At 40.2% G+C, this 27,805-nt stretch overlaps 2 protein-coding genes across 20 annotated transcripts in view; both read right to left on the bottom strand.

Annotated features, from left to right (window-relative positions):
- The window catches only part of GTF2H2C (GTF2H2 family member C), a 44,222-nt gene extending 34,552 nt beyond the window's left edge, over nucleotides 1-9,670 (bottom strand). For 11 of the 13 annotated variants that reach the window (XM_073905372.1, XM_073905373.1, XM_073905374.1 and 8 more), the window contains exons 1-7: nucleotides 9,579-9,659; nucleotides 6,614-6,697; nucleotides 5,669-5,746; nucleotides 5,305-5,341; nucleotides 4,791-4,877; nucleotides 2,347-2,397; nucleotides 1,959-2,013 (exon numbers count right to left, since the gene is read on the bottom strand). In XM_073905372.1, the coding sequence (XP_073761473.1) occupies nucleotides 1,959-2,013; nucleotides 2,347-2,397; nucleotides 4,791-4,877; nucleotides 5,305-5,341; nucleotides 5,669-5,746; nucleotides 6,614-6,669 (364 nt within the window). In that variant the 5' untranslated portion in view covers nucleotides 6,670-6,697; nucleotides 9,579-9,659. Of the gene's footprint in view, nucleotides 1-1,958; nucleotides 2,014-2,346; nucleotides 2,398-4,790; nucleotides 4,878-5,304; nucleotides 5,342-5,668; nucleotides 5,776-6,613; nucleotides 6,698-9,578 lie in introns of those variants that run through there. The other 2 variants (XM_073905376.1, XM_073905381.1) reach the window with 2 other exon arrangements.
- Nucleotides 9,671-12,015: 2,345 nt separating this feature from the next.
- The window catches only part of OCLN (occludin), a 56,019-nt gene continuing 40,229 nt past the window's right edge, over nucleotides 12,016-27,805 (bottom strand). For 6 of the 7 annotated variants that reach the window (XM_025892828.2, XM_025892829.2, XM_025892830.2 and 3 more), the window contains exons 6-9: nucleotides 21,346-21,561; nucleotides 18,741-18,912; nucleotides 17,698-17,739; nucleotides 12,016-16,378 (exon numbers count right to left, since the gene is read on the bottom strand). In XM_025892828.2, the coding sequence (XP_025748613.1) occupies nucleotides 16,277-16,378; nucleotides 17,698-17,739; nucleotides 18,741-18,912; nucleotides 21,346-21,561 (532 nt within the window). In that variant the 3' untranslated portion in view covers nucleotides 12,016-16,276. The remainder of the gene's footprint in view (nucleotides 16,379-17,697; nucleotides 17,740-18,740; nucleotides 18,913-21,345; nucleotides 21,562-27,805) is intronic. The other variant, XM_073905370.1, reaches the window with a different exon arrangement.

Consider the following 27,805-nt stretch of genomic DNA (forward strand, 5'->3'; position numbering starts at 1 on the left):
ACTGCTTTTTAAACTTCATTTTGTTCATTTAAAATATATAAAATAATAAAATGTTGTTGAGTGGTTTTGTTTTTTGACGACTTGTTTGGCTAAAATTTCTTTTTTAATAGCTATTTTGTTTCTCTTTTTATTCTGGTATGAATTATCTGTTGTCTTTGTCCATTCGTCTACTTATAGCTTCTTCGTGTTCTTATTTATCTGAGTAAGTTTTAAAATACTAAGCATTTGCCATTATTTAATACATATTTCAAGTACTTATTTAGTCTCAGAATCCTAAGATTTTAGAAATGAAAAGTACAGGGCGCCTGGGTGGCTCAGTTGGTTAAGCGACTGCCTTCGGCTCAGGTCATGATCCTGGAGTCCCAGGATCGAGTCCCACATCGGGCTCCCTGCTCGGCGGGGAGTCTGCTTCTCCCTCTGACCCTCTTCCCTCTCGTGCTCTCTCTCATTCTCTCTCTCTCAAATAAATAAATAAAAAATCTTTAAAAAAAAAAAGATTCCCTTAAAAAAAAAAAAAGAAATGAAAAGTACATCACTAAGTCCAAATCCCTCATAAGTGAGAAATGAATCTAACAAGCTAACAGATTTGCCTAAAGACAAATACCTACCCAGTGGCAGGACCAGCACTTAAACCTACATCTCCTGGCTCTCTATCCACTTCTCTTTCTACCATACCATACAAAATAGTTCGTTCACCTCCTATTGTATTGTGAGTATAGGAAAAAAGTGAACTCGATTACTGTCAGTGTGGTTTACAGCAGTGATTCTGATCAGACAGACAAGGAGTGCTGTCAAGAGGCCTATCAAAATATCCAGAGGATTTTTCATCCCTATACATATGACTTCTCTGGCACCCCTAGAAAACTACTCTGAATGTGAGAAAGGTGCCAAGAGGGTTGGTCCTACGTCCCTTCCTGGGGGAAACCATTCTGTCCTCACAGTATAACAAACGAGCTGCTTACCCTGCTTCCATCCTGCTCCAGGAACAGGCATGTAATCCAGGCCTACCAACACAATACTGCATTCCTCTGGCCACTTTGCTCATGGGCGGGCAGATCAGAAGCAGGGTCATTCCGAGACCTCTGTGGGACTTGTGCTGAAGCTACAGACTATGAGGGTCATGGAGACTCAGGGCTAGTAACAGACATCTTTTCACCTCACTTAAGAGAATGAAGCCAAACAGAGCCAGGAACCCTGGAAACTACCATGTGTGAAATCAGCCCTCCTTTAGATGGGAGTCAATAATTTTCCTTGTATGCTAAAGCTAGCTTGAGATTTTTTTTGGTTACTCATAACTGAATTTCTTGATCACTCCAGGCTAACATAAATTTCACTCCTTACTGCCATAGTGAAAAACTATTCATGATGAAAATAATGTCATTTCAAATTTATCTGTATTGGTAAGGATGAAAGGATGAGAACCACATTTAAGGGATAGTGTATTTCACAGAAATTAAAACAGAATTAGTGATGTGAATTTGTCAAAACAGCACCAAAGCTAATAAAACCTGCACTATATTTTAAGAGAATAAAATTCAGTTAGGCATGTCGTGTAAGCAGAAAAACTGAAATATTAATAATAACTGCAATTCAATTTTTAAATCCTTTGCTCTTTAGAGGCTTAACTTCTAAAAAATTAATTTTAAGACTAAGTGGATTTTTGGAATGGTTACAGTAATTTTATCTTAATACTTTCAGGATAAGAATGTGTAAGTCTTAAATAAACATTTACATTCATTGCAGTAGTATTCATTACCGTACAGAACTCAATTTAAAACAGTTCGTCTTAGATACCAAGAGTTTACTGGAGGATTTAATCGAGGGGTTATTAAGTGTTTCACATGGAGAGCATAAAAGAAGTCTTCATTTTACTTATTAGGCAACCTTATGAACAGGGTTACAAGGTTGAGTAAATAGAGCCAAGTCCTTGAGTCCTATAAAGGTAATTTTATGCATACCTGAGAGTTCGGTCAGTTTTTCAGCTCTTTTACTCTTTGTTACAATTATTCCAATCTCAAAATAAAAACAAAAATGATTATTAACTTAACAAATTACTTCTTCTTCGTAAGAATGTACATGAAAATAAATCAGTAATTACAAAAGACATAAGTAACATACGAGAAACTTTTTCTCATGATGCTTTTGACAGAAATTTAGCTAGAGTTTACTGTACATTATTTAACTTTTAGAGTTGCCTTGCTTGTCACTGATAAATGTACCAGAAACTGGTACACAATCTGGATCACTTAATAATTCATAGAATGTATGCCCAACGTTTTAAAAATAAATTAGAATTGGCAGTAATAGCAGGAATCTAATTCTGAATTCCATCACTTATCTACATACCTGACTAATAGGATTTTGATCAAAATATTCTTCTACGAAGTATTCCAATAACTGTTTAAAGAAAACAAAAATACTAGATAAGGGCAAAATAATAACCATAAAGAAATGTTTTGTGAAACCTATTTATCAAGCATCACTTCTCATGAGATTATTAGGCTCATAATTTTCAAATATATTTAGTAAAATATTTTCAAATATCTTAGTAAAAATATTAAACAAAAATAAATTTTAAAATATTCAAATAAATAAAAATCACAGTATTAAATAAGCCTGAATTTAAAATGGTAAGTGATGAACTACGTTTAACAGATAGAACCAGGGCACTGGGTTACTCAGTTGGTTAAGGGTCTGACTCTTGATTTTGGCTCAGGTAGTAATCTCAGGGTCATGAGACTGAGCCCCAAGTCAGGTTCAGTGCTCAGTGGGGAGTCTGCTGGAGATTCTGTCGGCCCCACCCCCACACCCTGGCGCATGCGCTCTAATAAATAAATCTTCGAAAAAGAAAAATAAAAGATGGAACCATATGGACTTGTGAGACAGATGTAATCTAAACATGGAAAGATCCTATGAAGCCAGAAACAAGAGAATGAGCATAACCGAGGATGGGTTTTAATAAATTACGAATAATCTGAATGTGTTTATAAACTGGGCGGAATGATCTGAGTAAGTCCAAAGACAATGAAAAGGGATAATTGACAAAGCAAGACGCTGACTGGGGTGGGAGGACAGAAATTAAGAGCATAAATATTAGTCATTTTGTTGTATCGTTTTCCTAAACGATGTGATTAAACTTCTACTTAGCTATAGTTTGTATAAACTCAAAAAAATGCATTCTTTAAAAAAATTTCTTCATGGGAAGGTATAATATTTACTCAAGGGAAGAGAGTAGACAGAAAAAAAGAACTATGACCAAGTCCTAGGGCATTCCAGCATTCTAAAGTGGGAGAGGGGAGCCTAAGACGAAATAAAAAGACTCTATATAATCAAAGTCAAAAGAAGGATGTGTGGGGTGCCTGACTAGCTCAGTCCTTAGAGTGTGGGAATCTTGATCATGGGGTTGTGGGTTTGAGCCCCACATCAGGGGTACAGAGTTCTTAAAAAAAAAAACACATATACACACACACAAACAAAAACAAACAAAAAGAACAAAAGAAGAATGCCTTTCAGGAAGGATTAAGTGTCAACTATTTCAGTTGCTACTAAAGATAAAAAGGAGTTGAGTTTCACATCCTGGAGGTATGGTGGACCTTGAAAACGTAGTTGTGAAGGTACCATTCCAACTGGAGTGTGTTAAAGAGAGAATGCTGTGGACATTCAACTGTGGAGAGTGGATCAGTACTGTAATAAATACACACACATTCACCAATAGAGAAGATAAAGGACAAATCCAATCTAGTAAATTTAGAAAACTCATGTACAAGAAAAGGAGCGGAGGATTCTGGAGCAGAATTGAGTCCAGCAGTATGATTCAGCATCTACTTCAGCCTACTCCTCTGAAGCCCCATTCCTGACTGAAAAAGGTCCTGGGAAATTTCGCTAATACTCTTTCTTGCTTTTGGAAAGAAGTGAAGAGAGTACTGTTATCTTTTCTCCTCTTCTACCAGAAGTTATGAATGAATAGGGAAAGAAATTAAGAATTAACCTTCCTTTCAGAAGAGAAGAATCCAAGCTTCACACTTAATTGAGGAAAAGAGTTCCAAAGCTGAGAATATCTCCTCATGGAAATGCATTATATCCTCCCTCCCCTGCCCAGTTAGTTAAACAAGATATAGGACAGTTAATAAAATCTCAGAAGATAAAATGAAGCCCTGTAAATCCAGCAGAATCTGCACACCACCCAAGCTGAGCTTCACCCCTTTGGTGCACACCATTTCATCCCAGCTGCTATGCTTAGGCCACAGAAAAGTGGATAAAACATAAACTACCCAGGCTAAAATCAAGCTTTAGAAGAGAAAACATCCTCCACATAAAAACCTGTTCACAGATATTCCCAGCAGCATTATTCATAAAAGGCCCCCAAAAGTGGAAACAACCCAAAGTTGTATACAATAGAATACTGTTTGGCAAAACTACAGAAAATTTGCTTCTGTTTTCCTTTCTTTCTTTTTTTTTTTTTTAAGTTTTATTTATTTAAGTAATTTCTGCACGCAACATGGGGCTCAAATTCACAACCCTGAGACCAAGAGTCACACTCCTCTGACCGAGCCAGTCAGGTACCCCTGGGTTTTCTTTTTGTGATGATAAAAATGCTCTAAAACTGACTGTGGTAATAATGTTGTACAACTCTGTAACAGGCAAAAAATTTTAACAGTATATTTTAAGTAAGTTGATTTTATGGTATGTGAATTATATCTTAATAAAGATGTTATAGTAAAAAAAAATTTTTTTTTAGAATTCAGCGTCCTTTCTCACATTTAGTATAAATTAAAATGATTTTACTATACCTTTAAAGTACAAGTCAGTCTATTTGGCTTTAAATCTTGGTCTTCCATTGTTCTTGATCCATCTACTACCACATAAAGATGACGCATCTACCAAAAATAAACCACAAATATAACAATTTTCAAATTCAATTTTTGACCAAGAAGTAAAAATGGCATTTAGTATTTACATATTCTACACATATATATGTATATATATTTTTTTAAGATTTTATTTATTTATTTGACACAGAGAGAGCCAGAGAGCACAAGTGGAGGGAATGACAGAGGGAGAGGGAGAAGCAGACTCCCCGCTGAGAAGGAAGCCCGATGTGGGGCTCTATTCTGGGACTCCAGGATCATGACCTGAGCCGAAGGCAGACGCCTAACCATGAGCCACCCAGGCGCCCATACACATATATTTTTAATATATTCTTCTAAAATATTTGTTGTCTTACTATTATTAATTCTGTCAAGACAGAATGCTTCTCTAACCCAACTAGTTCTGTACTGGTAAAGAAAAAAAATGTCAACATACCATTCCAAGTCGAACTTGTCCATGGTGCTCAAATACTCTGTTAAAATTATGCAAACATTTTAATGGAATGTCCTCTATTACCCAAAAAATCAATATAACTTTTCAACTAACCTACATTTTCTAGTGAAGTAAATTATCAACTTATGGGGTTCACATAACTACAGGCATTTTGGACAGTCCCTGAAGACCCATTTCCCTTCTGAAGTGCTAGGCTGCTGTTTTCTTCCCCCTACTCAAGAGTTTAAAGGTCAGTTTCTCTAGAATACAGCTGAAATGAAGTACTGAGGAGTGGGGATAGGTGGACAGAAAGGCTTAAAGGAATCTATTTTATCTTTAGTAACACACCTACAAAAAGTTTACATACCTTTTTCTCTTTGCTTTGAAGAGAATGTCTTCTATCGTAGCTTTAAGTGATCCTGATTCATCTTCTTTAAGAATCTCCCTATAAGCAATATTTACTTGTCTGAAAAGCTAAAATTTTATTAACCCAAAAGAAATGAAAACATATGTCCACACAGAGATCTGCACATGAATGTTCACAGCTGCATTATTCATAAAAGCCAAAAAGTATAATCAATCTAAATGTCCATCAATTGACAAATGAATGAATGAAAACATGGTATACAATATAATGCTATTAAGTAATAAAAAGGAATGCATTACTGATCCCTGCTACAACATGGATGAACCTTGAAAATACTGTTATATGAAAGAAGCGAGACAATACTGACCACATATTATAAGATTACATTTACATGAAATACCCAAAAAGGCAAATGCATAGAGACAAAAAGTAGATTAGCAGTTGCCTACAGCTGGAGGTAGGAATGAAGTTAATCACAAATGGGCATGAAGTATCTTTTTTTTTTTTTTAAGATTTTATTTATTTGACAGCAAGAGAAAGAGAGAGATCACAAGTAGGCAGACAGGCAGGCAGAGGGAGAGACAGAAGGCGGCTACCCGCTGAGCAGGGAGCCCGATGCGGGGCTCGATCCCAGGACCCTGGGATCATGACCTGAGCCAAAGGCAGACGCTTAACAGACTGAGCCACCCAGGCATCCCTGGATATGAAGGATCTTAATGGGGTGGTAAAATTTTCTAAAACTGATTTATGGTGATGACTGCACAACTCAGTAAATCTTCTAAAAATCAATGAATTATAAGTTGGAAACAGGTGAATTTTAACATGCGTTAAATATACTTTAATAAATTTAAAAAACCAATCACTGAACGAGGAGAGAGATAAAGGTGTAGAAGAACAGTAAGAAACAATGTGTAAACGAGAAGGGAGTCATAATGCCCTACTCACCATGTCCTTTCATAGCCTCCTTCCCATCGCTTAGTTCTTTCAGGTTCTTCATCCATTTTTTCCTTAAATGTATTATTCAGTATCCTGTAAAAGTCACTGAGTGTGAATTTTCTAAAAATATCTGGCACAAAATTCATACTTTTTTTTTAAAGATTTTATTTTATTATTTATTTGAGAGAGAGAGAATGAGAGATAGAGAACACGAGAGGGAAGAGGGTCAGAGGGAGAAGCAGACTCCCCGCAGAGCAGGGAGCCCGATGTGGGACTCGATCCCGGGACTCCAGGATCGACCTGAGCCGAAGGCAGTTGCTTAACCAACTGAGCCACGAGGCGCCCCAAAATTCATACGTTTAAATGTGAAAAGTAAAGAGAGGGAAGCAAACATACAAAGTAAAAAACAGAGAATGCAAGGTCATCTAATTCTTTGCAATTTATTCAATAATTGTTGTTGAACGAAAATACTTCACAAAATCCTCATGGAACTCTTTTTCCCGTCCGTTAGAAAAAATATAAACGTTTACGCAAAAGTTTGGCACTAAGAGAGAGAAGCATCTTTTTACAAACCTTTTTAAAGTTGTTTTAAAGATTTTTATTTATTTGTCAGAGAGAGAGAGAGAGCAAGCGCACAAACTGGGGGGACCGGCAGGCTCCCCACTGAGCAAGGAGCCCGAAGTGGGACTCGATCCCAGGACCCTGGGATCATGACCTGAGCCAAAGGCAGACACTTAATGATTGAGCCACCCAGGAGCCTCTCTTTTTACAATTTTTTTTTAAAGATTTTGTTTATTTATTTGACAGAGAGAGACAGCGAGAGAGGGAACACAGGCAGGGGGAGTGGGAGAGGGAGAAGCAGGCTTCCCGCCGAGCAGGGAGCCTGATGTAGGGCTCGATTCCAGGACTCTAGGACCATGACCTGAGCCGAAGGCAGATGCTTAACGACTGAGCCACCCAGGTGCCCTCTTTTTACAATTTTTAAAAACAAAAATGCATTATAGTCATAGGACAAGACCACAGAACTATGGAAAGTGAGTAAAGATATAGATGAAACAAGATTAGCTACAAATGATGGTTATTATTACAGCTGGGTGATGGATCATGGTGATTCACTGTACTACCTGTCCACCTTTGTATATGTGTGAATTTTCTTATAATAAAAAAAAAAAAATCTGGGGCACCTGGGTGGCTCAACTATTAACAACTATTATGATCTCAACTATTAAAAAAAGAAAAAGGAAATGTTCAGTAATTCAATACAACATGGTTTCATCTAGATGAAGGGTGATTGGTTTTTTGTTTTATTACTTTCTGTATTTTCATATTTTTCATATGAACATGTATTTCTTTAATAATCAGGGATAAAACTGGTGGTGGGGGAAATCTATTAACCAGAGCCAAGTAATAAACATTCTAGTCACATCTACACTTCCATCATCCCAAATGGAATCTCCCTCCCCATCCTATGCTCTCACTTCCTTCAGCTTCCTTCTTCCATATATGATCAAAGGAATCGTAAGGGCCAAGAAGACATTAAGGACAAAACAAACCCCATCACTGACAGGAGGAAAAATTAATTTCTGTAATAAGGACCATAAGCAAGACCTTACCCGCCACCTACATCGTGGTTTTCTATAGAAAAATAGATTTTAAAATCTAAAGAACTGACTTATAAATGGACTTTTGGAATGAAACTCTATTAACAAGTTGGAGACTGCTTTCATGGCATCACTGCTTTCTGTGGCACCTGCTATAATCAGGTATTATTTGCTAAAGTTCTGTATCTCTCAATGAATTAACAAACCATTCCCTGGCATTGGAAGAAATCTATTTGTTTCAGGAAATCTGGTGATCTACTTTACTATATACTTCGGTAGATTGCCTGAAGTAATGACAAGTGACTTAATTCTAACATTTGTGTTATTTCAACACACTGTGCTGGTGCTTGTAAGTTTAATGATGAGTGCCTGCACTCAGAGGATATGGTGATTAAATGAACTTTTTGATCCTCCATGAAAGTTTCTGTATTTACTGTGAATTACAAAATTCTGTATTTACTGTGAATTACAAAAATCAAAGCTTACATAGTGTTCTTGATGTTTTTAAATTCTTACAAAGTCACTACTGCCATTCATCATATCAATATTTACAGTATTTTATTCTTAGTTTATTACTTTTAATTTTCTTAAAGTTCAGAAACACAGTGAGAACTGATGAGCAGAAACTGCAAAGAGGAACACTTCTGGCTCACAACATCCAAGGACTTCCTAATTAGAGCTGACTGCAATGGGAAATTACAGGGATAGGACAGAGGTATTAAGCTCCCATAACTACAGATGTTCCAAGGGAAGCTGGAAGTTTATAATGCATGTTACTAATAGAGAAGGAAGTTATGCATCCTGGAGAAAGATGTAGTTGGTGACCTCTTAGGTCCGTATCTCCAAAAGCTGATCCGTTTCCTGAAACTCCAACTCCAGAAAAGCCACTGTGCCTAGCGTCAGCCTGTTGGTGTGATTCCTGTCACATGAGCTCAGAAAGCTACTGCAAACAAACGAGATCTGCACCAAACATCGCAATTTATGAAGCTTTTATTCACACCTTACCCTGCCAAGCGCTACTAGGCATGGGTGATCACTATCCTGTTTTCATACATGGAACTCGAGGCTCAAAAGGCCGGTAACGCTCTCGAGGTCACACAGCTGGAGGCAATCAAACTCGAACCCAAGACCGCAATTCCCGAAACTCGCGTTCCGCTTTAGCAAAGGAGAGCCATTCCCTGGACTGCAGCCCTAGATGGTTCTATGCAGCTAAGAGACGGAAGTTGCCCTTCTCCCCCTTCACACGCTCCCTCCCACCCTCAATCCACAAAGCACAAGAGGCTGGTCGGCCCCCTTCAGCCTCCGCCCCCACCCCCCGTCGCGCCGCGAAGGCCCCTCCTTGCTGCCGTGCTCCCCAGACGGTCGGTCCCCACCTTCGCTCCGCGAGAAGCTCTACCCGCGGACTCACCGGTCTCGTAGGACGCCGCTCTACCCGGAAGCTCCGTCCAGTCGGCTCCAAGGCCTCGGCGGAAGTCCTTCCCCTGCGCGCGGCGGCGACGCACTAACGTTCCGGTTGCTGCGAGCGTCGGTCGCTGGAGCAGGGCGCTCGGGGGCCGGGCGTCCCAGAAGCTGATGAAGCTGCGAGAAGGAGCCTCTTGCCCCACTCTCCGCTGTTATTCACAAAAACGCGGGAAAAGTGATCTCCGTTCGGCCGGGTAGCCGTCGACCCGGGATCTTAGGAGCTTAAATTTTGTGTATTATGTCTCTAAGGTTGGCATGAAGGACTGATCGCAGCAGCGGCAACTACGCCAGAACCTTGCGGTGCAAGAGTTTTCTGGGACTGCTCTGCGGCTCCTGTTCATGCAACAAGTATTATTGGGCACCTGCTTTGAGCCTGATACAGTTCTAAGCACTGAGTAAATAGCAATTAAAAACTAATCCCTGCCCCCCGTGGAATTCTTCTATGAATATATTTGTCGAGAAAAACATACTGTATCACATGGTGATAGTGCAAATAGAGAAAAATTAAGCATGGAAGGGGAACATGGTCCCAGCTTAACAGTGTAGTCCGAGGAGTCCTCACTGACAGTTGAGCCATAACCGGAATAAGGAAGGGAGTTAACCATACTTAAACCCAGGGCAAATCCTCCCGAGGCAAAGGGAACCTCAAGGGCTAAGGCCCTGAGGTGGAAACCCATCCGTATGTTTCTGGGACTGCATGAGAAAACGGGTTGAGCGATGGTAGCTGAAATCGGCCGCGGGCTCTGAACATTTTAGTAACTTTGGTGGAATGACAGTGGTTTGGACGAGGATAGTATGACTGCAGCTAGTGAGAAGGGTTGGATTCTAGATCTTGTCAATAGATGTGTGTTAGGAAAAAAGATCCAATGACCCAAAAGTTTTCAGCTGAGCAACTGAAAGGTTAGAGTTGCAATTTCTGAGAGAATGGGGGGTGGTTAAGATCTGTTCAGTTTTGGACAAGTTTGAGATGCTTGAGATGCCTGCTAATATGGAAATGGTAGTGTGCATGAAAACAGCAGTGCCTTAAAATAGGCTAAAGGCCTAAGATGTCAGCCTTCTGTGACTACCTGAGGTGACCTCAAGCGGAAACCAAAAACAAGAAGTGGAAACCAGTTAGGCAGAGGTCTGCAGGCAATATTTTTTTTAACAAATATGATAGAAACACAATGTATTAAGATGACCCAAGGGTTTTTCACATGTCTATGTGGAAATCAGTGAAGCTAAATTTTTACAATGGAACTGATTGTACCTTGTGACACAATCAATTAGAGAAACTGCTTGCAAGCACATCTACCCCTTCCCACTTTTGCGTATATAACCCCTGTGAAGCTAAGTTTCAAAGCAGTTCTGAGCAATCTGAAATACTGTTTCCTGGGCCATAGTCCTCAGTAAGACAAATAATGCATTTACTAACCTACTTGGAGGTTGGCTTTTTTTTTTTAGACGACACTAAGCATTTCCTACACTTGAGAAGCGGAGATGCAAGGTCCAGCCAGAGCATCAGAGAAAGCTTACATCCACGTGAGGAACAGTGTGGGAAGGAACTGCAGGAACTGGAGCTTATTTCCCCATCAGCATACGCTCCCCTTCTGCTGCCTATATTGCTTTGTTGGTACCAACATCTTCCCTTGTGTTCTGCCCCCTCAAAAACATAAACAAGCCATGCTGCATGATACTGGAAAGAAAAGACCTGGATTTAAAATTAGGCTCTGCCACACTAGCTGGGTGACCAACAAGCAAGTCACAAACTATGTGTTATGTATAAAGTAGGGATACCTTCACCTACACACGACATAGTGGCAACCCCATTACCAGCTTTTATTTCCCCCCCGGAGGACAAAGGCCTTATTATTTTCAGTGTTGTCTTTAAAAAGGAGAGGAGAATTTGGCATTGCTGATTCCTTCCCAGTGCCAGTCACCTTTTGTTTTTGCCTCCCCCACATCTTTAACTCTTCACAGGACTCACACTTTTTCCTTGCCCTTCCTACTTTCCCTCCATTCTCCCTTCCTTTCACAAACTCCACTTTTTCTTTTCCTCCATTCTGGTTGGCCATCATGTTCCAGGACAGGATGCATTCTTATGGGACAACTGGTCACAACCCCAAGCCCCAAGCATGTATCTTGCATATGTTCACTATCCATCAGTCTGGGAAGACCTTTTTTTTTTTTTAAAGATTTTATTTACCTGACAGAGAGAGCACAAGTAGGCAGAACAGCAGGGAGAGGGAGAGGAAGAAGCATGCTCCCCGCTGAGCAGGGATCCTGACGTGGGGCTCGATCCCAGGACCCTGGGATCATGACCTGAGCCAAAGGCAGCCGCTTAACCGATGGCGAGCCACCCAGGCGCCCCTGGGAAGACGTTTAATTAAAAATTTCTTAATTTTTATTTTATGTACGCTCCACACCCAATGTGGGGCTTAAACTCATGACCCTGAGATCATGAACCCCACGTTCAACCGACTGAGCCAGCCAGGCACCCCTAGGGAAGGCTTTTCTTTTGAATGAAAAAAAAAAAAAGTAGTCCCCAGTAAAGTATATTTGTGAAGAGGAGGCTGGATCATTCAAACTCACAACTGTGAAGTTTACTTTCCTCTGTATATATTTTAGTCATAGATCTTAACTAGGAGTTGTACCAAGGCAAAACAAAACGTGCATAAATCCATGGTAATCCCTTGCCGTTAACTATGGCTGACACAACATTCTAATTGTATACAAATTGGGAGAAGAAATGGATCTGACCTAGCCTAATGTTTCAACTAGTAAAACGAAGGGACAGCTATGAAGAATGGACCAGTCTGTTCTTTGCCCATGGGTAGGTGAACACAGTCCCCAAGGTTAATAAATTTATGAAGAACTCAGCCAGTGTTATTACACTAAAATTCAGCATGCACAACTTTGGAGACTGGGAGAGGTGAACTTGATGGAAGTATCTGTAAAGATACTTTCTCACACAGAGACTCATTAAAAACCTCCACAACTGCTTTTAACAGAATACAATAATCCTTATTTTGACATGTTAGAGCACTTGTTCATCATCTATTGTCACAGTACCAAGCCTAATGCAATTATCTAAAATTCAAAAGAACTCATACCCTAACGCTGCACCCCAGCACAGACCAAATAAGGACTTGGATGATACACACATTCTTAAAACACAATTTGTTTTTTAAAAACTTGTTTCAAGTCTCACCTTCCAGCTGTGGGAAATCGGTTTAACTGGCCATGTTTATTACATTCTGACAAGCACTGTTGTTCTAAGTCCTAGTTAACTACCTTCATTAACAACTGTGAGATCAGGTACACATAGTTCTTCAACAAATAAACAAACTGAGGGGCAGGAAGGCTAAGTAATTTGTCCAGGGTCACAAAGCAAGTAATTGCTGCAAGGCAAAGCAAGAATAGGGCGACACAAGCAGGGAAGAGCGAGGGTTCTGTGACAGCGACTAGAAATCTTGGGGGACCCCTACATTGGGTTGCAGTACCCCCCACAAAATCAATTATGTTTCCATGCTTTTCTCTAACTGCAAAGTGGCATTATTTTAACTTAACAGTGCTTTCTAAAAACTACCCAAGTTAGGGACGCCTGGGTGGCTCAGTCGGTGAAGCGTCTGCCTTCGGCTCAGGTCATGATCCCAGGGTCCTGGGATGGAGTCCCACATTGGGCTCCTTGCTTGGCAGAGAGCCTGCTTCTCCCTCTACCTGCTCTGCCTGCCGCTCCCCCTGCTTGTGCTCTCTCTCTCTCTGACGAATAAATAAATAAATAAACAAAAAACAAAACAAAACAAAAAGAAACCACCCAAGTTACTTGGGCATTTTTCTTTGTGAAAACTTCCCATTAAAAGACATGTGAACAGTATAAAACGCAGGAGGAGGGATGACAAAGCCGTCCATCTAAGTCATTTGTCCTTCCACAGAAGTTACACAGTTAATGCAGAACCACAAGCTGCCAGGAGACGGGGTCTGAATCCTGATTACTCCAGCTGAGCTTTCAGAGATGTCCAGAGGAGATACTTCTACCACAGTGATGAAGGAGGAAGCATGTCTCTGGGTGAGGAACTCTTACAGCCTCAACTGAAAGTCCCCAGAGCCATGACTGGAGAACTCTTCTCCTGCTCATTCCCTTCTTTACACATGCACACCCATTCAGGTCTTTACAGATACTTCCAATATTTCAAACGAAGCATTTTATGTTAATTAAAAGTACTTAAAATGCACTAAAAATATATTGTATTAACACCAGAGTAATCCCATCTTACCCATGAATTTAGTGACAGTCAACCTAGAATGGGAGTCCAGAACCTAATATTCCAACAGACCAAGACTGCAATCCTATTTAAACACTTGCTACTGTCTGACAGTGGACCAGTTAATCTACCACATCATCAGTTTTCTTACCTATTAAATGAGAATGAGAAATGATTACATGTCAATGGAATGTTATAAGGATTAAATGATAATTTCATGTATGTGTGTATACAATGTAACTTTTACTATAAATACCAACAGGCTTCAATTTATTTCAAAAAATACAAGGCATATATGACAAAACTAAGACCTGTTCTTTCTGGCAGATGGATATGTGTTTATAGTTTTCTATTTTTCTTTAAATTTTTCAAAATAAAGAGAAATTAAAATATTGATCTTATCTACTTTGAATACAGAAGCAACTATGTAAAGGCATCCCTGTGTGCAGTTAACCTTTATCAGCAGGACCACATGCTTTCACAACAGAATTTCTGGAACAATCGTTTAAAATAGAAGGCAGACTGCAGACGTTAAGAACCTCAGGTCAGAGATGCACGAGACCTCCAACAACTAATCTAAACATCTTGTTGTCCAAACTAGAAATCGGCCTAAGTGGTTCTTTAGTTACATCCAGCTGGTTGATTCCAAGTGGTCTTTAAGCACCACATTTGAGAAACTATTTTCTTGTATTTTATTTCTAAGTCCAATTTTCTGACACAATTTTACAATGGAAATTCATGCTATTTGATTTTGTTCGTTGAGCTGTCTAGTTTTGTCAGAATCCTGGCATCCTTGCCATCTTCATAATATAAGTACACTGACTTCCAAGAACAAAGAAATTTAAATTTTAGCATACATAGAAATGAGTTAATTTGCTCAAGAGAGTCTTTACCATTCGGTGTGAAACCAAAAGGTATGAAAACTATAAACTCTTACCTTTTGTAATATGTACAGCACATGGAAAATTAAGAATTTCTTCAATTTGAAGAAATGAATCAATGTTATAATAGAAACATTATTTTAAGAAGTATCTTTGGAAAATGATTCAGACTTGTATATAAAGAATTACATACTTGTCTGAATTGTATACTAATGATTATTTAAAGATTATTCTTCAAAAATTTTACAAAAACAGTTCTAAACTGAGGGGACAATCACAATCAACTGGGCTAGCTATATGCCCACTATCAGCTACTTTCACTTTACTAATAAAAGTTTAAGTTAAAAAAAAGTGATGGGCACCATCTGAAATAATTTGATGTTTTGTGGGATTGCCCTCTGTTTCCGGACAAATCAGCCTTCTGATAGCCAAAAGACTGGGAAATTTAGTAACCAGCACAGCACCCAAAATAGTTTAAAACATTAACAGATAAAACCCCAAACTTAATAGCACTAATAATGTCAAACGACTATATGAAAGAAGACAACACCAGGCTTAATACCTTAGGAAGTATATACAGAACTTGAACATTGTTTAAGATACCATTCAAGTCACAACCGAATTAGCAACGTCATCAGATACTCTGATATAATGAAAAAGCCTAGTTTAAAAAAAAAATGCATGTAAACCATAAAAGATTACAAAGTATTTTAGAATACACAACAGAAATCTAACCAGGAGGTTTAAATTTTGATTCTTAAAAGGTGAATATATATTTACAATCTTTAAGTTTCACAATTTGTTATTTTTACATGATCTTTATTCTCTGGATAACATAAAACAATAAAAAGCTCTTTTAACACCACTGATACACAGAAAAAAAAAAAAATCAATAGGGAGGTTGGTAGAATGCACTAGCGATAGTTAGCTAACATACAAAAGGCCAGGGACTTTATTCATGGACTCAAGTCACAAAACAGACTGAAAAAAAAAAATTGCAAGCCAGTTAACAGGCACTTTCCCTTCAGAGACTTCACTGCAGGGACAGAGTTTCCTTACCTTAGAAGGAATGGTTATAAATAACAATTTTGAAGGCAGAGTTCTGGGAGGAATGGATGAGATCACCTATGGGAACTAATGAGCGCACTTACGTGTTAAGAAAAGACTGTGCAAGTTCACAGCACAGGTCACCGTGGGACGTTCCTTCAAGGTTTAAAAACCTCAACCTGTAGTCAGTCAGTCCTTAATACAATAGATGAATTTTAAAGCACAGAATCCTTAATTGGAGTGTTCAGCCCAGTTGATTATCAAAAGCTATTTATAAAATGCTTCAATACTCAATACTGATGAATTAAAGCTACCAAAACTTTGTAATGATCACAAAGATTTGGCCTCCTGGGTTAAAATCCAAAGTCATTTTGCCTCTTGACAACATTGCAGAGATGTCAAATACTTCTTAATCTCTCAAACCGTGTGGCAAACCTTCTATGTTTTCTGTCTATCATAATCTCCGACCATCTTCTTGATGTGTGACAATTTGCTCTTCAACTGTTTGCAATAATTCCTCTTATTTTTGTAATCTGCAGACTAAAAAGGAAAAAAAAAATAAACCAGGTAAATTTAACAAAATAAAAACAAGTTGTGTTAGGGGGCAGGGAGGCAGAGGTGAATAAAAAAAAAAAAAACGTAGAATAGGGGCACCTGGGTGGCTCAGCTGGTTGAGTATCTGCCTTTGGCTCAGGTCATGATCCCAGGGTCCTGGGATCAAGCCCCACACTCAGCTGAGCAGGCAGCCTGCTTCTCACTCTCCCTCTGCCTGCCACGCCCCCTGCTTGTGCTCTGTCAAATATATAAAATCTTAAAAAAAAATCGAATATTAGTCAAATAAAATTGTTGGGGGTGATGATACAGGCATCTGGCAGTTTCTCTGATCATATAGGAAGCTGATTCTTTTTCCTCAATCATACCTTCTAACCTGAGTTTTACAAAGCATACGCTAATTTCTACTGGTTTGTAAAGTGACCCAAGACACTTACTGGCCTTTTTGCGAACACATCATCTAAAAAATCAGTCAACAGGGGTGCTTGGCCAGCTCAGTTGGTAGAGCATGTGACTCTTGGTCTCAGGACTGTGGGTTCAAGCAATACGCTGAGTGAAGAGATAACTTAAAAATAAAATCTTTTTTTTTTTTTTAAGATTTTATTTGAGAGAAAGAGAGCGCACCAGCAGGAGGAGAGGCAGAGGGGGAAGCAGGTTCCCTGCTGATGTGGGGCTCCATCCCCCAGAACCTAGAGATCATGACCTGAGCCAAAGGCAGACGCTTAACCATCTTGTCAGAGAGAGAGAGAGAGAGAGTACAAGCAGGGTGAGCAACAGGCAGAGGCAAAGGGAGAAGCAGGCTCCCTATGAGCAAGGAGCCCAACACAGGACTCAATCCCAGACCCAGGGATCATGACCTGAGCTGAAGGCAGACACTTAACCGACTCAGCCACCCAGGCACCCCCTCAAAATAAAACCTTTAAAAAAAAAATCAGTAAAACAAAAACTGGTGATATTGGTTGACTTGGGAAGGAAGAAATGGGTAAATGAGGAATTTTACTATATACTTTACTTTTTTATTTTTATTTTTTTAAAGAAATCTCTACAACAAGGGGCACCTCGGTGGCTTAGTTGGTTAAACATCTGCCTTCAGCTCAGGTCATGATCCCTGAGTCCCGGGATCAAGCCCCGCATCAGGCTCCCTGCTCAGGAGGGAGTCCGCTTCTCCCTTTGACCCTCCCCCCTCTCATGCCCTCTCTCTTTCTCTCTCATTCTCTCTCTCAAATAAATAAAATCTTTAAAAAAAAAAAACAAACACATAATAGAAAACTTCTTCCTGAAAGAATCTTACAATCTGGGATACTTACTCCCTTAACTTGCTTCAGTCTATTGTACTCATCAGCAGCAGCCTATTAATGAGAAACACAAGAGAATATGTTTAGTGGGACATTTTCTCTTTCAAAAATAACATTCTTGATGTTCTATTTTGGAGCTAAAGCTGACAACAATGCCAAAAATACAGGAAATTAAAATAATGAAGTTTTTAGGTTCGTACAACTATTACAGTCAGCAAGAGGGCCTGAAGGAAGCCAGTAAAGAGAAATCTAGGACTTATTCCTCACGTTCCATTCACACAGACAGGTAACTATCTGTTTTGCTGCCTCTCATCTGTCCTCATGCCGGTCCACGTGCCATGCTGACACCAGAGATCTTCTGCAAAGCATAGCTCTCATCTGGTTACAGCCCATTATGAAACTGGTCTGAGCTCCCTAGTAACTAACTTAAATATATATGTATATGCATATGTATATCTATATGGTAAATATATTTACATATACACACACTAATATATGTATTTGTGACGTATATATTAAATATGAGTTAACATATTACATATTATACATATATAAAATAATTTGAGCAATAAGTTAGTATTGGATTATAACCCGAAGTATAAAATAGATATCCACGAGTCGATACTGACATAAAACATAAGATAACTTCTTATCAAAGATGGTGTGTGTCTAGGTGCACTTTTGCATGATGGGGATATTTTAACAACCATTACCCTGGTGACAACCAGGTGACAGAATTTAAGACAGTTTATTTTCCTGTACCCGATTCTGTAATGTTAATATTTTACAGAAAGAATGAACTGTGTTTATAAATAGAAAAATAGTTTTTTTTTAATAGGAAGGAATATATGTACATAGCCTATGTTTTGTACTTCTTAACTACATTAGTACACTCTTCAATTTGGAAAGATTTTCATCCAAGACTGGATTTCAGTTATTTTTCAATGAAATCAATTTAAGAATTGCTAGCAAAATCTGGTAACAGAAAGGATACTAGATCTTCATAGATTAGAATAACATCATATATAATATATAGTTATCAGGTTTGAATTTACCATGTACTCTTCATTTTCTTCTCTATAGTCATCCAATTCTTTATCCAGACGAGAGAGTTCTTTATTGACCTCATCAAGTTCTGCTTGTAAGCTCTTGTATTCCTGCAGGCCAGTGTCAAAATTTCTCTTGTAGAGTTGTCTTTGTTGATCTGAAGTGATGGGTGGATATTCCCTAAAAATTAAGAAAATGACTACTTATGACTCTAGCAGACATAAAATCCAGTGTTTCTTCATCAAAGATAATGAAGCTGGTGGGATGTGAAGAATGACAATCTCCTGTCTTCTTTCGTTCCTTATGGAAAGAGGAAGGTGGAATGCAAATAAGTTCTCTTAGGAAGATTATAGGTTAGGGGTGCCTGGGGCATCCGACTCCTGATTTTGGCTTAGGTCATGATCTTGGGGTCATGAGATCTAGCCTCTTCAGGCTCCAGGCTCAACGTGGCGGCTGCTTAAGATTCTCTCCCATTCCCTCTGCCCCACCCCACTGTTCTCACTCTCTCAAAAAAAAAAAAAAAATGATTATACATTATACACCACTGCTTATGCTTTTAAAAATACTATGCTGGGCGGGGGCGCGGGCAGTGCCTGGGTGGCTCAGACAGTTGAGTGGCTGACTCCTGGTTTCTGCTCAGGTCATGACCTCAGGGTCCTGGGATCAAGCCCTGCATCAGCTCCATGCTCCGTGGGGAGTCGGTTTGAGATTCCCGCTCTCGCTCTCACTCTACCCCTCCCCAAGGTCGTGCATGCCCTGTCTCTAAAATACATACAGCTTTAAAAATAAAATACTATGCTTATATAATTTTTAGAAGTAAAATTAAAAATCATTTATGAAATTTAAGGTTCAAGTCATAAAAACTCATTTATTCTAAATATACAACACCACATGATAATAGAATATTTACGTTTAAAGTCTTAAAACTGGAATTCTGGAACACAGTATGTTTTCATCATTAGAGTGGCAGAGCAACGGACTGGCAGCTGGTTGTTTTCTGCTACCAACTACAGATTTTAGATTGTTTTTTCAATTGATTGATCTTGTTTTCCTAAGCAGAAATAACTTATTTTAAGTCCTTTGATTATAAAAGTAGACTTTAAATGTACATGTACAAAAATACATGCTCATCGTACAAATAATGTGGCAATGCACTAAACTGAAAATAACCCTGAAATTCTGTGTCACTTGTATCTCTCAATATACTAGCTATTTTTACATATCACCGTGATGCTATTAACTAATAATCCACTGAGGAAATACTCTGAACTGTTTCACAGAACTAAGGAACTTCATAGCAACATGGAATTTCAATTTTTAATATCTAAATTGGCCTAACATCTTCATTTTTACAAAGGGGAGAAATTAAATGGTTTGCTCCAAAGAAGAAAGAATTCAGGTTTCTTAAAAGTTTTCATTTAAATCTTCAATGATTCAAGTTAAAAAAGTATTTTATAGCTAGATGGCTGAACTTGGCCAAGAACTTCTCTTTCTGAAGATATGAGAGACAGAGAGCAAGTAAGCGTGTGGGGGAGGGGGAAAGGGAGAGAATCTCAGGCAGACTCCCCACTGAGTGGGGAGCCCCACATGTGGCTCGATATCATGACATGAGCCAAAACCAAGAGTCAGAGGTTTAACCTACTGAGCTACTCAGGCATCCTTGGCCAAGAACTCCTGTGGAGAGAGGGGAAGGTGAAGTATGAGAACCCCCAGTGAGATTTCAAATTATACTATACCACTCATCGCCTCCTTATACCCTGAGAAGCAATGTTGTGATGAACCACCATTCACACCACAAATGTTTCTGATCTGTGTCCCATTTCTCAGAATACCTGGGCATCAAAGGGCTACACATCACACATGAGTATAGCTGGTAATGAACTGTAACTCAACCACCAACACCTAGGAACTTAACCACAGCCTTGGCCAGAACACTGAATTGTTAACTTAATTTTTTTTTTTTTAAGATTTTATTTATTCATTCATGAGAGACAGAGGGAGAGAGAGAGAGAGAGAGAGAGAGAAGCAGAGGGAGAAGCAGGCTCCCAAGGAGCAGGGAGCCCGATGCAGGACTCGATCCCAGGACTCTGGGATCACGACCTGAGCCGAAGGCAGACGCTTAACCATCTGAGCCACCCAGGCGCCCCAACTTAATTGTTTATATAACTGTTTGCCAAAGTCCTCTGGATTAAACTTTTAAAAGAATCTCTGGTCTCATCATGAAACCTTAAAAGTGAATGCCAAAGAAAGCCATAGCACTGGTCTGGGAATTTTATAATCAGTAACCGAAGTTCCTCTATACTGGTGTTTTATTTGTTTGGAAGACCTTTCTTGGGTGACTACTGGTGCAAGAGCACTGGTGAAGTTCATCGGTCACCTTGTGGAAGACGCTCAACGTGTTTCTAGGACACAGTTACAGCCAAGCATATCCCCTCCCTGTCCATCTTTATTACCAAAGAGTACTAAGGGGAAAAAAACCTAACAAAAAATATCTCCAGTCCTGGCTGTCAAAGAATGAAAGCATGCCACCGCACCCCAGCGGAGCAGGCAAGCAGTCCCCAAGCTGGCTGACCAGGCCAGCAATCAGATCCCGTGCATGAGGCACCCCACTACCTGATCCAGTCCTCCTCCAGCTCGTCGCACGACTCGCCACCAGTTGTGTAGTCTGTCTCATAGTGGTCCTGCTCCGGCCGCTTAGCCTTGCCCGCCCTGCCTTTCGTGGGGGCCCTCTTGGAAGGCGTCTCGAAGTTCCTGCTGCTGCTGTAGTGAGGCTGCCTGAGGTCGCCCACAGCTGAGGTCACCGGCAGCTCCCGCACCACTTCAGGCACCCTGACAAAACAGCAGTCAGTGTTTGGGGATCGCGAGGCCAGGGAGTGCCCTGTCATCACAGAGGGCAGCAACAGCTCGCACCAAGAGACCTCCACACCTACGTGCGTTCACGCAAGCAGTTCACCTACTCGACACGAGGCAGATCCCCAGGCTCCAGCGTGCAGATGAGCACCAGCTCAGGCCCTCTGGAACACACCAAGTGGCTGTAAGGTTCCGATGTAAGGGGAGCGCGTTTGTAAAACCTTCTAAGTAAGATGGACCTAAGACTGCACTTTAGGAAGCCCAGGCTGATCTGGAAGAGGTGTTTACCAGACCTGAGCCAGGGACTTACTCCACAAAAGGCGGTCAGGAAAATAACAACTCAGGATTCTTTTCTACAGGTTCTTCCAGTTTCATGGAATGCAGAGTGCTGAAGAGAAATGCATGTATCTGTCTACCTTCGGAAGCTAACGCTCAGAGGTAAGCATTTTTAATATTAATTTTAGACTCCTATACATCAATTTTCTTTTCAAGATACAATCTCGGAAAACTAAAATACTCAAAATTTAAACAACTGCTACGTGAATCCTATAGCCATGTAGACTGAATGGCATGGAAGGACTACCATTAGACTTATTTTTCTAATGCAGTAATTTAATATTGTATCAGATCTTTAACTGCATAGGTTTCTGCCACAAGCATGAAAATGAAGCCAAACGCGGAATAAAAGAGCAAGAGCTGTGGCAACTGTTAAGTATCTGGTGAGTAACAGTGATGCAGAACTAAACTCTCCCTAGTAGCAGAGCTAACGGGCAAGAAGAGCACTGAAAGGAAGACAAAGAACACACCAGAGACTTTCTAACCTCAGCCTTGCTATTCAAATCAACTATTAAAAATGCTTGAAGTTTTTGTTTTCTCATTGCTTTCAATTTACAGAAACTATAATCTTGAGCTATGTCTGTTTTCTAGGTGATCCAGAACTGCTTGCTTCTAATTGTTGTCCAAGTCTTCAGATTTCTATCACACTTACTAATGTCTTGTAGAAGCCTAAAGCTTTGGGATGTGTGTGCATAGTTGGCGGTGGTAAATGGGATTCATGCCTTCTTTCTGAATGTATTCAGGTCACAGTGGCTTTGTGTGCTGTTATTGCTACATCTAAAGAAGGGAAAATGTGACTTTCTCCATGAGTCAATGAGTAACAATTTCCTAGACACTCTGCCAAAATTGCCAGGTATTCTGCTTCTCGCTTTGGGGATGCAGTAGGTGTATTTGAGGGAATAGGAGCTAGAGAAGAAGGAAGCTAAACAGCAAAAGAAATTAGAAAAAAAAGGGGCGCCTGGGTGGCTCAGTTGGTTAAGCGACTGCCTTCGGCTCAGGTCATGATCCCAGGGCCCTGGGTTCAAGCCCCTCATCGGGCTCCCTGCTCAGCAGGAGGCCTGCTTCTCCCTCTCCCACTTCCTCTGCTTGTGTTCCCTCTCACGCTGTGTCTCTCTCTCTGTCAAATAAATAAATAAGTAAATCTTTTTAAAAAAAGAAATTAGAAAAAAAACCCTAAAACATTAAAACAGGCCTCCCCCATAATTATATTAGATACTGATATTATAAATCTTTACTTTGTTGTGCTCCCTGCTCAGCGGGGAGTCTGCTTCTCCCTCTCCCTCTGCCCCTTCCCCTTGCTTGCGTTCTCTCTCCCTCTCTCTCAAATAAATAAATAAAATCTTTAAAAAAATAAATCTTTACTTTGGAAGTTTTCCACCTCCCACTCTACTACATACTTTGAAACATTATAGAGGGCAACATACTCGATACAGCATAAAACCTAAACACAAAATGCTCACACGTATATATAAATTTAAGACTTAGGGAATTATGGGTACTGTCAATAATCTTTGAACCTACTTTCAGATACAAATTCCATTAAGTCATAATCTGCATGACCCTGAAGGGGCAACCAGCTGTATGCTTTCCCTGGTCCCCAACTCAAGTCTTCAGGTCCAGAAGTTCACCCTCGTGTATTCTTTCTTTTCTATTCATATGTTTTCTTTACACACCCTCCCTCACATGCCTTTGGTGCTCCTACCTCACCCTGACTCTCAGTGTAGCTACTGTGCGTGTCTTCTGCCCCTGGTAGATCGCCACCTCCATGAGAACAAGGACTTGGTATTCCCAGGGCACCTAGCCAACTACTGTGTACATGGCAGCTGTTCAAGAGAATTCCTGAATTGAAAACATTCACAAGAACCCTCTTTTCTGATGACATCCAGTATCCATGAGGGAAAAGAAACAAGGCATGATCAACATCAGTGTCCTGATTATCAGAACAACGTCTATTATGTACATGGTATTTTATTTTTTACTTTTTTTTTTTTTTCCAAAGAATTTATTTATTTGAGAGACAGAGGGGACAGAGGGGAGAGGCAGAGGGAGAAGCAGGCTTTCCACCGAGCAGAGCCCGATGCAGGACTTGATCTCTAGACCCTGAGATCATGACCTGAGCCAAAGTCAGATGCTTAACCGACTGAGCCACCCAGGCGCCCCCTACATGGTATTTCAGAACTGTCACCATTATTGGGGGGAATATCTAAGCCTTGTCAATCAGAGAACCCTATCTCCCTAGCCTTAGGAATGACAATGATCCAAAAAGGGCCAATCAGGAATCTTTCAATATATTCTATATGTCAGCTTTGGGAAAGAACATTCCATTTTCCAAATCCTGTGCTGGAAGGTCAATGTAGCCTGGAAAATGTGGATGACCATCCTGCTTTCATACAAGCTGTACTGACAATAAAGCCCACATAGCAACAGGAGTCGTAATATCTTTCTTCTGAGTTCCTGGCTCACGCCATTCCTGAAGTGAGACCATCCCTTGGTCTAATGCAGACCAGTGAACTCCTACAACTCGTATACAGTTTTTTGTTTGTTTTGTTTTTTTAATGGTGGTTTATTAAAACACGGGGACGGGACCTGTGGGCAGAAAGAGCTGCTGCCAACTCATATACAGTCCCAACAGATTATCCTACTAGCCTCTTTACTGCTACCATACAAGGGTTCGTTGGCACTCCAGGGTGTCAGCCTGCCTTGAAAGCTCTGTGACATGTCAACACTCATCTTTCTTGACTTATAAAGATGAACTCACCCTGGATTTGGACAAGATAGAATGGAATGTACCTAACAGGGGGTATCTCCTAAATTTAATTAGAAAAGGTGGAGAAGCAACCATTTTCAATTAAATTCTGCTATCTCCTAACCCAGTATGAATTCTAATTGCCTTGAAATTCTAATATACAGGAGGACATTATGACGAGCACAAAGTGAGAGATGCAACTGTAATTACCATATAACTCCACTTTATAAGAGAACTTCAATAATAAACTCAACTAACAGGTAGTTACAGGCATCAAAATTGTGGTTGGGGGGATGGGGCTATCAATGAAGAAAGGGCACACGAGGACCTTTTGGAGTGCTTGATATGTCTCTCTGCTGGTGTGGTGGTGGTTACCTCAGTGTTCACACGTGCGAAAAATCATCAAACTGTATGCTCAAGATCAGTACTCTACTGAATGTGTGTTATGCTTTGGGTAAAAAAAAAATCTTAAGTGTTGAGGTACCTCATCCTTACCATGGACCTCAGACACAATGTTCCCATTCGAATTCCTTGTCTGTTGACCATGAAGGCAAGGAGAGGCGCTTGTGGGCCACTAAGCACCTTCATGAAAGCCTGAGGAGAGACAGCCTATGACTTAACGTGCATCTCTACCCCATCCAAGTGAATATGCTCTGAGTCTTCCAGAGCATACAGTACCCTGCCATGGGCAACACCTGGCAGTTTCTATTATTCCCCAGAGGCTGCAGGTTCCTTCCAGCATTAGTGCATACAACTCAGGAGATAATGAATGCCCCATCACATCCCTTAGCACCATCCCCCTCTCCCCTTCTTCTGGATTTTGAAACTAAGCATCACATTTGCATTTCCCAGACCTTCAAAAAAGTTCTAGGGTTTAGGCTGGGAATATACATTAGTACAACCCCTAGGGACTACAATTTGAGTATACCTATCAAAATGAAATAGGAAATTTCTTTCAGCTCAGCACTCCTGCTTTTAGTATTTTTCCTCTAGCTACATTCACATATGTGAAAAGGGATACATGTACAAGTTTATACGCTACAGAGATCTGTAATAACAAAACATTAGGGAAAAGTGTGCATCAATATGGGATTAACAAATTATAGTATATCCATCTGGTGGAGTATTATGCAGCTATAAAACAGATCAGTAAATATAAAACAGATCAGTAAAGATCAATACTCACCGATACGCACAATCTCCAAAACATATGCTAGTATTTTTTTAAAAGATTTTATTTTTACTTGAGAGAGAAAGGAGAGCAAGGGAGCACGAGTGGGGGGCAGAGGGAGAGGGAGAAGCAGGCTCCCCGCTGAGCAGAGAGCCCAACACGGGCTTGATCCCAGTACCCCGGGATCATGACCTGAGCCGAAGTTAGACACTTAACTGACTGAGCCACCCAGGTGCCCCTTAATATGCTACTATTTTTTTTAAAGATTTTATTTATTTATTTGGTAGAGAAAGAATGAGACAGAGAGAGAGCACATGAGGGGGGAGGGTCAGAGGGAGAAGCAGACTCCCCGCTGAGCAGGGAGCCCGATGTGGGACTCGATCCCGGGACTCCAGGATCACGACCTGAGCCGAAGGCAGTCGCTTAACCAACTGAGCCACCCAGGTGCCCTATTTTTTTTTAAAGGAAGATATAACTAATGTACATTTTGACCAGCATATTTATTTAAAAATCATTTTTGGAAGGTTATATAAGACAAACTGGTGGGATGCCCGGGTGGCTCAGCTGGTTAAGTGTCTGGCTCTTGATCTCAGCTCAGGTTTTGATCTCAGGGTTGTGAGTTCAAGCCCCGCACCTGGCTCCACGCTGGGCGTGAAGCCTACTTAAAAAAAAAAAAAAGAAAGAATGAAAGTGGTAACACTAGCTGCCTCTAGGAATAGGAACTAGGTAGCTGGGGACAAAAGCTATCACTGTGTCCCTTTTAAATTTTACATTTCAAATGTACTGGCTTATTCAAGAATAACTAAGATTTTTAAATTGTTCCAAATGAATTTGTGAAAAATATCTTGGTTTTCATGAAAAGAGACAGCATGTGGAATGCTATGTGACCGTTCAGGCTTTATAATTAATTAAGAGGCACAGCTGGTCACAAGATGCATTATAAATATTTACTACATATGCACGGAAGTCATGCAAATCATAGCTTTAAGATTCTATCTCTACTTTGTACACCTCTGCCCCTAACAGCCTCAAGTGCTTTGGATTTTTGTCAAAATCCAAACAGAAGGAGAACAGAGAAAACACTCTTCCTCCAAATCATTCACAACTGAAACCAACAGCAAAGTCAATTCAGAAGACCAAAACAAAATATATATTGAGGGTAAGGCAAACTGCCATCTGTTTCCAAATTCCATTCCAGGGTAATAATAAAACCTATCGTCTCAAACTGATTCCATGATTAGCTTAGCTGCTGATGTCATCTTCAGGGGTTCCAGGTGCCCAAACTACTCAGGGGGGATTTCTATCTAAATTGGACCACTAAATGGGAGGGGTGGGGGGGGTGGAGGAGGGAGCTGGAGATAAAACTTTGAAGCAACACAAAGTTTTCCAGCAGAAACACCTTTAACTTAAAACAATCAAAGTAGTTAAAGGGAATGTTTATTTTTTATTTGTTAGTCTACAAAGGAATTTGGAGTTCTAGAATTATAAGAAGAAGAAAGGGTGGCTGCCTGGTTCAGTTGCTGGAACATGCGACTCTTGATCTCAAAGGTTGTGAGTTTCAGCCCCACGGTGTGTCTAGAGATTACTTAAAAATAGAATCTTAAAAAAGAAAAAAGAAAAAAAGAAGGGGCGCCTGAGTGGCTCAGTTGTTAAGCGTCTGCCTTCGGCTCAGGTCATGGTCCCAGGGTCCTGGGATCGAGCCCCACATCAGGCTCCCTGCTTGGCGGGAAGCCTGCTTCTCCTTCTCCCACTCCCCCTGCTTGTGTTCCTGCTCTATCTCTCTGTCACATAAATAAAATCTTTAAAAAATAAAAATTAAAAAAAAGAAGAGTAATTTATCATCCTTAGGTAAAAATTATATCCAGTCCATAACAGGATTTCTAATACCCTTCCCTCACTAGTCATTAGGTTGAATTAGAAATAGCCATTAGGGTAAATTAAAACCACAATGGGGATACCATTTCAATAAC

Source organism: Callorhinus ursinus, unplaced genomic scaffold, assembly GCF_003265705.2.
Source record: "Callorhinus ursinus isolate GAN/ISIS: 27379988/994484 unplaced genomic scaffold, GSC_fseal_2.0 scaffold23, whole genome shotgun sequence".
Lineage (NCBI taxonomy): Eukaryota > Metazoa > Chordata > Mammalia > Carnivora > Otariidae > Callorhinus > Callorhinus ursinus.